This window comes from Teleopsis dalmanni, chromosome 2, assembly GCF_002237135.1.
Source record: "Teleopsis dalmanni isolate 2A chromosome 2, ASM223713v2, whole genome shotgun sequence".
Taxonomy (NCBI): Eukaryota; Metazoa; Arthropoda; class Insecta; order Diptera; family Diopsidae; genus Teleopsis; species Teleopsis dalmanni.
The window spans coordinates 60,376,735-60,390,931 of record NC_051847.1 but is presented as its reverse complement, the minus strand read 5'-3'; the positions used below and the strand labels follow the sequence as shown (position 1 = coordinate 60,390,931).

The following is a 14,197-nucleotide window of genomic DNA, read 5'->3' as shown; positions in this document are numbered from 1 at the left end:
ACTTGGTTCCAAGAACGGCCTGGTCTACATACTGGAGCCACACGTCACCAGCAACGACCAAGTGCAGTTTAACACCTAGCAAAGAAACTTCACAAGTAGGTCTCAACGAGTTACAAAAACAACATGAATACATATAGGTTTACTACGCCATTGTATCGACGTATAAACCTTATGGTGAAAAATCACTTTAAGCTATTCATAAAGCAACTGACTATCTTTAAAGCGAAATCTTACTGCTGACTAAGATCATCTAGAAAGTAAATCCTAGTATGCTTCATCAACGCGTCTTATGTACTCCACAATTACAAAGCAATTGTTAATATATTTCATCCTCTTACAGCTATGACATTTACAATTCAAAACTTTGTCTATATTTTTTTACGTTATAATTTTAAAAAAACATGGAAAGTGCAAATAACAAATCTATATTTATTATTTACAGAAAGCACACAAATTCTGCAAAACCTCAGTATTTTAAACACGAATAATCAAGTTTATATGCTTGATATGCAATTCGATTAATAAGTTAAAAAAATAAATTAATAACATAGTTAATTTTTAGAGTTTTAACACTAACTTAAATATATTATTAATTGCTGAACTCTAATCACAAATCGCAGTGTATGTAAGAACTAACACAAAATGTGAAATCTAGCCAAAAATGACAAATACTGCTCGATTCGGTTAACTTAAATTTATTAACATTTTTTATACTTATTATTTATAATATAAATTATTGCCATAACAAGCTAAGCAAAGTTAATGGTGGCATTCCCGGTTCGGCTCCCTTTCGAAATCCTAAGAAGAAGCAAATTTTATTTACATAAGTAAGCACAAACGTTCATTCGGCAACTTACCCAGATACAGCACAAATGGTATAAAACCATAATGGAAAGTCGTCTTAGCAATTTCGAATACAAATTCGAGACGTTCTTTAGCATCGTTAGACATTGCCATTTTGCAAACAAATATAGTTTTTAATTAAAAAAAAGTATCAAAAACAACGAGACCTTCGGATCCAACGTTCCTTAATCAGAAGCACGTCAAGTAAGAGAAGGAAACATATGATTTTGTGGACTTTCTTCAGAGTTGCAATTGACAATTAATTGTGTGGATCGTATTATTAATATTGCGACAAATTTAATCTCACACAACTAAGATAATAATATACTCAGTTAAAGTAATTTTAAAAAAAATTTTTAACCGTAATTCATTAAGAATATTAAATAAAATAATACATTTATGACGTCATCTATTTTCGTATAGAAAAATGGTTTATAGTGAATACATATTTTAACTACAAAAATTTACATTCACTTAATTAACATATGTATATATATTGGGCTGAATACCATATAGGTCAAATTAATACGATGCTGAGTGTTGGCTGGCGCCATTACTGAAATTACTTGTGCATGTTTCTGTTACACAGCTGTTTCGAATATTGCCAAATATTTATCATTAGTCGTCTATAGAAATATTTGAAAGAAATTAAATGCGTTTTAATTAAAAACGTTAAACACACAAACTCAAAAGATGGATCTGTCCGAAATCCATCTTAAGTATTGTATTGGGAGACCGTAAGCAACATTTCTGCTCAATTGTTTGTTTTTTGGTCAAGTCATGTAAGTTGTTTGCCCTGCTGAAGCTTACTGATTATATATGCTGCAACAAATTTCATCAATTTCAACTTCTAGCTACTTTACATATGTTCCATACATTATTCTAGATTATTATAACTTCTTGAAAAAATTTTTTAATATATGGTAAATTTTCTATAAAAACTATAAATTCAGAATACCGTTCATCACATCTTACACTTAACTCTAGTTCCTTGAAGTGAAAGGATTACTTCGTGTTTAGCGTTGTCAATATACTGCCAAAACCACTCATTTTTAGAGTCTGTGTTCATTTAAAAATTCAATACATGAATAAATACAAAACACAATCGTTAAAATAAAAGCAAAAAGTTATAAGACAAATGCAAGAAAAATACAACATTGTTAAATACTACTCATTTAGCAATAACTAGTGATGTTAAAAGTTTGAAAATTATGGTCGTGTGCGAGTTCAAGTAAATTGAGGTAGAGTAAATTGAAATATCCTTGGGATTTTTTGCACTGCACTTATGTAAATATATATTTATTGCACTTATTTATTATTTTTGTTTAAAACTTTTAAAATTTTTATTTATTTATTAAACATCTTATAAAATATTCACAATGGTAACACCTAATTTACATAGTTTTAATTTATCCTTCTCGAAATTCTGGTAAATACCAACATTCGTTGCCATATCGACATAATTTACTATTTCCCTCAATTTAACTTTAATTTACTCGAACTCACACGCATCCTTGACCACCAAAAGATATTCTATTGGAGCATTTAAGTCAAAAGATGTTAAAAACCCATGCCGCCTAAATTATGTAAACCCAACATGGCAACCCATGAATGTGTTAAAAATTATATATACGTTAGACAACACTAGCAAAGATTAAGTTCCACACTTGACATTTATATGTTCTTACTTGTGTTGCTAGTCTCGCAGAAAAATACATTAAATTTCATTGTTTCTTTGTGATTAAAATTGTTTATTGCATGCAAAAGCAGTGTTAATGTGTAAATAAAAACAAATTAAGATTATTAAAATTACAGACAGTTTTGATTACATTTCGTAAATCAAGATAAATATCAAAACTATTTTTGCTGTGTTTTGCCGGTAAATGATTTTGACAGTTCCAACATATGCACGTTTTAAACAATATCACTTAAATACTTTAATATTCATTGATTTAATCTTTAGGGAATTATTTGTTAATATGAAAACAATAAATACTGCTTATGCAGTCTTCAGTTGCTGTACTTTAAAAGATAATGGAGTTATTGCCTGGAGTAAAGATATTGAGTAAGTTTTGTTTGTGCGAAAATACTTTAAACATTTTATTGTAAATCTTTATCAATTATTGTGTATTTTTGTTTGCAGCAAATTGGTGAAAATTAAAGGCTAAATAATGACAAAACGCATTCAAATGGACCGTAGAAATATGTCACAAGTTGGACAGTGTTGTCCTGCTTGCTCTAAAAACGGCAAATCTCACTTCTTAATTCCAAAAAATATTTTAAGATGTGAGAATAACGAATGTTTTTACGTTACGGAAGCTAACGTTCATGTTTCTAATACTGTAAATTTGCCTGGTGCAGTAGCTTCAAGGGATGACCAGTCAATAAACAACCATACAAAGTATGTACTTTTGAACAGCAATCATAAATTAAATCCAAACAATTTGTTGACTCCTCTTAAAGAAATTCAAGATGACTTCAAGCCTAATATGGACATAAAACTAATTCCAAATAATTATTTTAATGAGCAATATTTCAATTTCAAAGATCAATATGATAGTGAAATAAATATTGCAGCTCATGCTTTAAAAAATGAAATTTTTTTTGTTAATGCTTGCATAAGTCAAGCTGGTGATATCTGTCCAAAATGTTATAGAGAAGGACGCACGAATAAGTTATGTATTTTTTATATAGAAACCAATTTTGCAATCCTGAGATGTGAAGACATTAATTGCCTATATCCATTATTTGCCGAAGCTGCTATAAAAAATCAAAATGATAAAAGTTTAAACGCTATGAACTCAAACAACAATGCGGAATATCCAAAAATAAAAAAATTTCAACTGAAAACTTGTAGTGAAGTTAGTCTGGTAAGCAAAATCATGAAATCAAAACGAAATTTTATTTTTCCCGCCAACAATAATTTTTCAAGCGCTTTGCCATTAGATAAAGAAGGAAAACGTGTAGTCAAGTTTTCAATAACGGTGCGAGCATCTGTCAGTGGTATCTTTTCTAATGGTAAAACGAATATTAACATGGAAACTGAAGATTTAAAAACAAATGACGCTCATGCTAAATATTTAAATAACTTACGTATGTCGGTGATTGGTGACAAGTTGGAAATTACACAAAAAAATTTAAATGAAGATTCAAGAGTCTTTCCAACAAGCAATCACGAGAATAATGTTAATTTTATGGAATCAAACTTAGTTCCAAACTCATTAAAACTTACGAGAACAGCAAAATCCAGTCTCTTATCACCTAAGTCATGCTCAGTTTACACGAATACGAGTTCAGAAAATCAAGTTGTAGATTCCAGACAAATTTCGAAAACTAACAATATTAAGTCTTTCAATTCAAACAGTTCATCAGTAATATCTGGTATCAATCATAACTGTAATAAGAATAAAGAAATTAAGGCAAACCTTAACATTTCTAATGAACGTCCAGTGTTTTCTATTTCAAATATTAACTCCAATTATGACACTGTAACTAGAACAGCTAATGATTTTTCGAAGTTAACAAATCAATCAACACATAAAGCAAAACACTTGAAAAGGTCACGTGAAGAATCCGAAAGCGAAATATCCAACAAAAAATATAAGAAAGATGTAAGACATAACTTTCATGGAAGTAATGCAATTAAGGCGAACCCCAATATTCACGAGCCGTCAGTGTTTTCTGTATCAAATATAAACCCTAATTATGAGTCTGTATCTAGAACAGTTAATGAGTTCACAGAGTTGATATGTCAATGGATAAAAACAGCAAATCACTTGAAAGGATCACCTACAAAATCTGAAGGTGACATCTCCGGTGGAGAAAACGAAATACGGATGATGGAGTCACTGAGCCTACCTGTAATATCTGATAAAAGTCATGACTTTAACGGAATATATGAAACAAGGTTTTCTGTATCAAATGAAAACACTGATGATCCTGTTGTTGTAAAGGCTAGTAGTTATTCTGAATCGATAGATCAACGAAGGAAACCAGTAGCACACTCAAAGAGGCCTTTTAAAAAACGCAGAAGTCAATCCGTTTGTGGAGAAAATGAAATTCGCAAGATAAAATCATCTAACCTACCTGATTTATTTGATAACAATTATGGATTTAAAGGAAGAGACGAAATTGCTGTACAATTAAAAACGTGTGATGCGCAGCAAAGGGTTTCTGTATCAAGTAAAAAAACTGATCCCATGGCTACAAAGCCTAATGGTTATTCTGAATCGATAGATCAACAGATGAAACCATCAACACACTCGAAATGGTCACGTACAAAATCTAAAAGTGACACCTCCGGTGAAGAAAATGGAATACGAATGACGGAGTCACTGAGTCTACCTATAATATCTGATGAAAGTCATGACTTTAACGAAATATATGAAACAAGGTTGCAATCAAAAATTCGTGATAACCATCCAGGGTTTTCTACATCAAATGAAAACAGTGATGATCCTGTCGTTAGAAAGGCTACTACATATTCTAAATCGATAGACCAACGGAGGAATCCAGTAGCACACTCAAAGAGGCCAATTAAAAAACCCAGAAGTCAATCCCTTTGTGGAGAATATGAAATTCGCAAGATGAAGTCACCTTCACGTGGCTTACCTGATTTGTCTGATAACAATTATGAATTTAATGGAATAAACGAAACTGCTGTACAATTAAAAACTTGTGATGAGCAGCAAAGATTTTCTGTATCAAATAAAAACACTGATGATCTTGTCGCTATAAAGGCTAGTGGTTATACTGAATCGATAGATCAACAGATGAAACCATCAACACACTCGAAATGGTCACATACAAAATCTAAAAGTGACACCTCCGGTGAAGAAAATGGAATACGAATGGTGGAGTCACTGAGTCTACCTATAATATCTGATGAAAGTCATGACTTTAATGAAATATATGAACCAAGGTTACAATCAAAAATTCGTGATGAGCATCCAGGGTTTTCTACATCAAATGAAAACACTGATGACCCTGTCGCTAGAAAGGCTACTACATATTCTAAATCGATAGATAAACGGAGGAAACCAGTAGCACACTCAAAGAGGCCAATTAAAAAACCCAGAAGTCAATCCCTTTGTGGAGAATATGAAATTCGCAAGATGAAGTCACCTTTACCTGGCTTACCTGATTTATTTGATAACAATTATGGATTTAATGGGATAGACAAAACTGCTGTACAATTAAAAACTTGTGATGGACAGCAAAGATTTTCTGTATCAAATAAAAATACTGATGATCCTGTCGTTATAAAGGCTAGTCGTTATTCTGAATTGATAGATAAACGGATGAAATCACCAACACCGTCGAAATGGTCACATACGAATTCCAAAAGTCCATCTGTTTGTGGAGAAAAGGAAATTCGCAAGATGAAGTCACCTTCACCTGGCTTACCTGATTTGTCTCATAACAATTATGGACTTAATGAAATATACAAAACTGCTGCAGAATTAAAAACTTCTCTATCAAATAAAAACACCGATGATCCTGTCGCTAGAAAGGCCAGTGGTTATTTTAAATCGATAGATCAACAGATGAAACCATCAACACACTCGAAATGGGCCCATACAAAATCTAAAAGTGACACCTCCGGTGAAGAAAATGGAATACGAATGATGGAGTCACTGAGTCTACCTGTAATATCAGATGAAAGTCATGACTTTAACGAAATATATGAAACAAGGTTTTCTGTATCAAATGAAAACACTGATGATCCTGTCGCTATAAAGGCTAGTGGTTATTCTGAATCGATAGAGCAACAGATGAAACCATCAACACACTCCAAATGGTCACATACGAATTCCAAAAGTCCATCTGTTTGTGGAGAAAATGAAATTCGCAAGATGAAGTCACCTTCACGTGGCTTACCTGATTTGTCTGATAACAATTATGAATTTAATGGAATAAACGAAACTTCTGTACAATTAAAAACTTGTGATGAGCAGCAAAGATTTTCTGTATCAAATAAAAACACTGATGATCTTGTCGCTATAAAGGCTACTGCCTATTCTGAATCGATAGATCAACGGATGATACCAGGAGCGCCATCAAAGAGGTCAGTTAAAAAACGCAGAAGTCTATCCGTTTGTGGAGAAAATGAAATTCGCAAGATGAAGTCACCTTCACGTGGCTTACCTGATTTATTTGATAACAATTATGGATTTAATGGAAGAGACGAAACTGCTGTACAATTAAAAACTTGTGATGGACAGCAAAGATTTTCTGTATCAAATAAAAACACTGATGATCTTGTCGCTATAAAGGCTAGTGGTTATACTGAATCGATAGATCAACAGATGAAACCATCAACACACTCGAAATGGTCACATACAAAATCTAAAAGTGACACCTCCGGTGAAGAAAATAGAATACAAATGATGGAGTCACTGAGTCTACCTGTAATATCAGATGAAAGTCATGACTTTAAAAAAATATATGAAACAAGGTTTTCTGTATCAAGTGAAAACCCTGATGATCCTGTCGCCATAAATGCTAGTGGTTATTCTGAATCGATAGATCAACGGAAGAAACCATCTACACACTCGAAATGGTCACATACAAAATCTAAAAGTGACACCTCCGGTGAAGAAAATGGAATACGAATGGTGGAGTCACTGAGTCTACCTGTAATATCTGATGAAAGTCATGACTTTAAAGAAATGTATGAAACAAGGTTTTCTGTATCAAGTAAAAACCCTGATGATCCTGCCGCTATAAATGCTAGTGGTTATTCTGAATCGATAGATCAACAGATGAAACCATCAACACACTCCAAATGGCCACATACAAATTCCAAAAGTCAACCTTTTTGTGGAGAAGAGGAAATTCGCAACATGAAGTCGCCTCGCTTACCTGATTTATTTGATGTCAGTTATGACTTTAATGGAATATATGAGGCTACGGTACAACCAGAAATTTGTAATAAGCATCCAGAATTTTCTGTATCAAATAAAAACACTGATTACAAGTCTGTAACTAGAAATGTTAATGGCTTTTCTGAATCGATAAATCAATGTACAAAAACAGCAACATACACAAAAAGTTTTCGTAGAGAATCCGAAGACCACGCTTCCGGTAGAGAAAATGAAATATGTAAGATGAAGCCACGTAACCTATCTGTTGACAGTCATAGAAAAAAAGAAATTGGAGTGCAATTACAAGTTTGTGATGAACATCTAGCGTTTCCTATATCAAATATAAACTTTAATTATGAGTCCGTAAAAAAGAATGCTAATGCTATTTCTATTTTTGATCCAATTGAAGAACAGACACAAACTACAGAACATATAGAAAGCTTCTCAGATATATCCTCTATGCTATCTGATGCCAGTCAGGTCATTACTATAAAAGAAAACATTGTGAATCGTACAGAAATTTTTGATACACATCCACATTCCTTCAGCTTTAATAAATCTTACCAATCAGCCAACCAAACTATTCCTGATTTAGGTGAAACGTTTTCTGTATCAGTTAATAAAAATTTAAATATCCAGTCTACGAATACAGGAATGAGTGGATCGTCTGATCATACTTACTTTAAGGATTGTAATAAGATAAAAAGAGTGCGTGAAACAAAAATAGTTCAATCTAAAGCTTGTGGTGAACTTCAAGGGTTCACTATATCAACTATTAAAAAACCAAATGCAGAGTCTTTAACAACTAAAGATATTTCTGCTAATGATAATCATTTTGGACATCATTCAAGTTATGGTAATATCAAGATAGATATGCCATCGTTTGGTCCCCAAATTTCTGATGGAACTTTAGCAAATAACATTTCTGGAACAAATAACATTTCTGTAACAAGTAACATTTCTGGAACAAATAACATTTCTAGAACAAATAACATTTCTGGAACAAATAACATTATTACAGATACTAAGCCAGTGGCAAAAACTCAACAGCGTAAAAAACGTAAAAGGAAGATTAAGCTCTCTAAAGACCCGGTAGAAGTAATTCCACTTGTATATAATAAAAAAATACAGTCAGCCACTAATAAACTAGTGGAAAGTCCTATGAGTGACAGCAAAAAATTATCAAATCTTACCGCAGGTAAATCTGAAACATTTAGCAATAAAGCGTATGCAGCCAAATGCGACATGTCCTATAAATGTCCTATGTTAAATGAACCTATAACAAATTCCCTCAATAACAACAGAAAGACAAGAACAAATACTGAAACTGAAGAAGGAAGTACATTTAAAATTCCGAATGTTTTTGGGCCACTGAAAATTAGAGCTATAAAAAATGAAGAAATTTCCAAGCAAAGTAATAACATTGAAAACATTAAAAATACTAAAAAAGGTAAAAGTAAATATTAATTATGATTAAAAACCACTTACGAAACTATAAAAATTTTTTATTCTTTTTTACAGGTTCCAATGAATCATTAACCAATTCAACAAGTGAGGATAGTAAGACTGATTTTGAGCAAATTATTGATATAAGTGATGATTTTGATATAATGAAGATTATAAATGAACAAAGTACTGATAAAATGTCAGATTCGATGTATGATGACTTCCTTAATGTGCTGAGCACTGAATTTTATACATCAGATGAGACGATAAAAAACGATCAATCAAAAAGTGCAGATATACAGACCGCTGATTCAAATGAAGTGCAAATAATGGAAAAAACATTCGACACTATAAGCTTTGAAAACATGGATAACATAATGAAACATAATGAAAATAATAATATTACAGTAATTGTTCCACAAGATCAGATAGTAAAAAGCGATCAAGTAGCAAATGAAGATATTAAAATTTCAGTTTCGTATGATATAAATGAACATATGTCCTATTCTATAAATTTTGCTGATTTAAATAATACAATTTCTACAAATGCTGAAAATTGTAATAGTAAGAACGATACTTTAAATGAGCAATTCGATATAAATAAACTAGATATTATTAGTAATATCCAACTAATAGAACCAACGACTGAACAATCTCTTGAAAACACAATTACAGTATTAAAGACGGAAACGCTGGAAAACAATTCAAATAAGAGTGAAGGATTGGCAATTTACATGAGTAAAGTGGTTGATAATGAAACGGTTTATAGTAGAAAAGGTCGAAAAAGATCACGTTTAAGTGGCAGTACTCCTTCCATTCCCCAACCAAACGATGATTTAAAGCTTGAAACTCTTAAAAATATTGTGTCCACAAAAAAAAAACTTTTCAAAAAAAAGCTATGAAAAGAGGAACTTAAGTTATATATAATATATATATAATTATGTTAAATAATTATAAGTTATTTCACTTTTTAAGAATGTAAAAATAAAACATAGACTGTAACCAATAAAATACACATTTAGTCGTGTTATAACTCAAAAAATTCTACTAGCAGTAGTAATAAATAATTAATAATAAGTGCTATTGAAAATAATTATGGCAATGCTAAGCCATATAATAATGATAATTAATAATATATTATAAAATAATATAATTAAAAATATATTGTAAAACAATATAATTAATAATATATTATAAAATATTATAATTAATAATATATAATAAAATAATATAATTAATAATATATTATAAAATAATGTAATTAATAATATATTATAAAATAATATAATTAATAATATATTATAAAATAATATAAATAATAAAATAATATAAAGTAATATAATTCATAATATATTATAAAATAATATAATTCAATAATATATTATAAAATAATATAATTAATAATATATTATAAAATAATATAATTAATAATATATTATAAAATAATATAATTAATAATATATTAAAAAATAATATAATTAGAAATATATGCAAAATAATTATGATGTTATTATAAAATAATATAATTATAAATATATGAAGAATAATTATTACAATACTATTATCATAAAATAATTATAATTAATAATATATTATAGAATAATATAATTAATAATATATTATAATATAATATAATTAATAATATATTTTAATAATAATATAATTAATAATATATTATAAAATAATATAATTAATAGTATATTTTAAAATAATATAATTATAAATAAATGTAAAATAGTTCTGATAATGTGAACCATATAATAATGATAAAAAGTTATATATTATAAAATAATATAATTATGAATATATAAAGAATAATTATTACAATACTATTATCATAAAATATTGATAATTAATAATATATAATAAAATAATATAATATAAAATATATAATGAATTTGAAAACTATAAAAAATGGATAGTAGAAAGTTTATAGCAGTAAAAAAGTAACTATAAAAAAGTTAAACAATTGATTTATTTAACAAGTAACTATAAAGACGAAATATGAACTTTCGAAAATGTCAGAACCAAACATAAGACATCACTTATCCCACCTATACTGGCAGAAACCGAAAACGCGTTTAAATCTTAAAAAAAAATACGAAGGTCTAAGCACAAACTCCTTTTGCATTAACCACGTCAACTTTCCATCATAATGCAACAACATTGGAAAATGAAGATACTAACTAATTAGTAACTAATTAAAATAAAAGAATTTCAAATGAAATGAATTAAAATTAACTATATTAAATTAATTTTATTGAATGTTAAAAGTAAAATACTTTAAATGCTGTTATCGTTTTTAATTATTTTTATATTATATTTATTTATTTCATTTATTTTTAATTATATAATTTGAATATACATATGTTATGAAATAAATTTGTAATGCCTAATAAACTAAAAACAAATTAATTAAAAAAAATTTATATTAACCCAAGTGAACCATTAATTCAATGAATCCATTAGTAAATTTTCTATCTAAGTTTTCATTTATAATATTGATATAATGCGTGGTCTTTTGTTGCTGTGGTAGCCCATGGATGCCATTGTTACCTAGACTTCCAAGCAACTAACTGTTAAAAAATGATTTGGTTATTGTTGTCACTGATCACTTCAATGGGGTGGGATAAGAGATCGATTGAATTGGTTGTGTATGCGGTTGCGTAGGAGAACAGGTGCATGACGTCATGAGGGTTGAGCTGCAGTTTGGACACACATTAGGAATAGATGTGTTTATGCGTGACAAGTAACTATTTCGCACATGACTATATCCTGATCTTAACAGTTTTTGCTGTCGTCGTTTTTCCTGAGAAAGGTTAGCACGACCTATTGAGAATCTTGTTATAGGAAAACTATGGTCTTGATGAGGATACAGCATTTGCGTAGAGCGCTATAACTCTACAAGCATATCATAGTTCTTGATATTATGATATTTGCTATGGTTGCAGTGCTTAACTTCACTAGAATCCCAGAACTCTGTTATATTCAAATCTTCATATTATAAATTAATCTTATTAATTTTCGTATTTTATCTATTTTTTCGCTAGGTTTTCCAAAGAGCTATGGATTTCCAACTGTCTCACATCGCTTATAGTTGGTTACTATAACCAACTATATGAAATCAGGTATACTATATCCAAGCACAAAGATGAAATACGATAAACTTAAGGATTCCGATTATTTTATAAAAAAACTACGTTCAAATTGACGAACTAAACATCGTGTCATTTATATTATTTAACATTAATTTATTTATTTGAATATTTAAAATTTATATTCGTTAATCAAAGACTTTTTATGAACTTTTTGAACTACAGTATTTTTAGTTTTTATATATATTTTATAGCTCAACACCCGTTTTGCAGCAATTTTGCAAGTATCGCATGGCTGCGCCGTTAATTATGTTAAATAATTAGAGAGGGGCAGATTCGGTATCATCGGGTGTTAACTTATATAAATAAATAAATTTATATATACAAATATAATATATGTAAACAAATATATTTAACTTAATATATGTATATAATATAATATATGATAATATAATATATATAAATATATTTAGATATAATAATATATTATATATATAATTTGTGTTTAAAAATATATATAAAATAAAAACTGTATTTAAAGTTCACGAGAAGCCTTTAAGTAACGAAATTATGATTAACAATAATAGACAATAAATTAGTTTAAAACAAGAGTATAATCTATTGCCATAGCAAGCTCAGTAAAGTTAGTGGTGGCATTCCTGGTTCTGGACCTTTCCGAAAACCTATAAAATAAATTGTTTTTATGTAATAATTTTAAATTAAGAATTGCGGGCAAAATCATTAACTTACCGAGATAAAGCACAAATGGCATAAAACCATAGTGGAAAGTTGTTTTGATAATGTTGAAAATAAACTCTAAACGGTCTTTAGCATCATTGGAAAGTCCCATTTTATTTTTTGTTTTATCTTTAATTAAACAATTTCCAAAATAAAAATTATCTTCAATTTGTTTATTTTGAAAACAATCACCTCCTGAGCAAAAGTGGAACAAAAAATCGATTTTGTGGAATTTATTTAGTTAAATGAAATTAGTGTTGCCAGATAATTTTTTTATTACTTCCTCATCATATACCATGTTAACTTAAGTTTTAAAATCAATTTTAAGAGAATTTGCACACAAATTCGCAATGTGTTGTTGTATTGGATTCACACGAGAGTTTTGATTGTAATTTATCTGTCATTTGAAATTATTCTTGATTTCGATAGCGAAATAAATTCTAATCAAGGAGATTTGCATGGGAATTTTGACAGCTGAAAATATAATTAAATCGTAATATCTTAAAAATCGAAAAGATTTTAACTTGGACAGTTCATCGTAGTACAGTATAAATTTATGCTATTGTGAAATAAAACTGCTATTTATCATATATATATATATATATATATATATATATATATATATATATTATATAGGTATGCAAGATAAATATTTTGTTAAAGTTGTTAAAAAGTGCAGACATATTATAAGTCTGATAGTCAAACTACAAGCACAAGTCGTGTGAATCGATGTTTTTGCTTTTTGATTCCAGAAGTCAATTTTTTTGACAGCTAATAGCACATTAACACTGCTTTAATTACAACTACTTATGAGGATGATTTTATATTAAAATCTTTTATATAAATGAGCTCATTGTCAATAAAACAGCTTATTTAAAACGGAAATTGTCGAATGCAACCCTTAAAAATAAATTTTCCACAAAGGAAATTACCAAATTGTTGAAATATTTGTCACATATTTCATATATAATATGTAAACAAATAAACAGCTGAACCGTAAACAAAGTACTTAATAAAATCTTTATTTTTATTAATTGAATATGTGATTGATATATAAAATGTATATACATAATTAAGTATATCAATTATATACTTATTTTTTTTGTGTGAAGTTTTAAGTGAAGTTTATAGAAAGAAGTTTATAAAACTTCTATCAGTTGCATAAATGTGCTCATTAAAATGTGAACATTCACTCATTAATATAAATGA

General features: G+C 28.9%; 3 protein-coding genes across 3 annotated transcripts; 1 reads left to right on the top strand and 2 right to left on the bottom strand.

Annotated features, from left to right (window-relative positions):
- Positions 1-682: 682 nt before the first annotated feature.
- On the bottom strand, positions 683-1,053 carry LOC119678399 (mitochondrial import receptor subunit TOM7 homolog). The gene is made up of 2 exons (XM_038090207.1): positions 858-1,053; positions 683-798 (listed from the first exon to the last, which is right to left on the bottom strand). The coding sequence occupies exons 1-2, from the start codon at positions 955-957 to the stop codon at positions 734-736; spliced, it is 165 nt and encodes a 54-aa protein (XP_037946135.1). The 5' UTR covers positions 958-1,053; the 3' UTR covers positions 683-733.
- A 1,573-nt stretch (positions 1,054-2,626) lies between these two features.
- On the top strand, positions 2,627-10,184 carry LOC119678398. The gene is made up of 4 exons (XM_038090206.1): positions 2,627-2,722; positions 2,807-2,908; positions 2,987-9,159; positions 9,231-10,184. The coding sequence occupies exons 3-4, from the start codon at positions 3,015-3,017 to the stop codon at positions 10,055-10,057; spliced, it is 6,972 nt and encodes a 2,323-aa protein (XP_037946134.1). The 5' UTR covers positions 2,627-2,722; positions 2,807-2,908; positions 2,987-3,014; the 3' UTR covers positions 10,058-10,184.
- A 2,549-nt stretch (positions 10,185-12,733) lies between these two features.
- Positions 12,734-13,199, bottom strand: LOC119678400 (mitochondrial import receptor subunit TOM7 homolog). The gene is made up of 3 exons (XM_038090209.1): positions 13,181-13,199; positions 13,001-13,117; positions 12,734-12,933 (listed from the first exon to the last, which is right to left on the bottom strand). Exons 2-3 carry the CDS (start codon positions 13,098-13,100, stop codon positions 12,869-12,871), a joined length of 165 nt encoding a protein of 54 aa, XP_037946137.1. The 5' UTR covers positions 13,101-13,117; positions 13,181-13,199; the 3' UTR covers positions 12,734-12,868.
- Positions 13,200-14,197: the final 998 nt, after the last annotated feature.

What these genes read in the sequence shown, in the direction of transcription:
- LOC119678399 (XM_038090207.1), bottom strand. Translation starts at nt 957, where the DNA reads ATGGCAATGTCTAACGATGCTAAAGAACGTCTCGAATTTGTATTCGAA. An exon ending in ACCATTTGTGCTGTATCTGG is followed by an intron (nt 799 to 857) that starts GTAAGTTGCCGA and finishes GCTTCTTCTTAG; the next exon opens with GATTTCGAAAGGGAGCCGAA.
- LOC119678398 (XM_038090206.1), top strand. Translation starts at nt 3,015, where the DNA reads ATGACAAAACGCATTCAAATGGACCGTAGAAATATGTCACAAGTTGGA. An exon ending in CATTAAAAATACTAAAAAAG is followed by an intron (nt 9,160 to 9,230) that starts GTAAAAGTAAAT and finishes TCTTTTTTACAG; the next exon opens with GTTCCAATGAATCATTAACC.
- LOC119678400 (XM_038090209.1), bottom strand. Translation starts at nt 13,100, where the DNA reads ATGGGACTTTCCAATGATGCTAAAGACCGTTTAGAGTTTATTTTCAAC. An exon ending in GCCATTTGTGCTTTATCTCG is followed by an intron (nt 12,934 to 13,000) that starts GTAAGTTAATGA and finishes TTTATTTTATAG; the next exon opens with GTTTTCGGAAAGGTCCAGAA.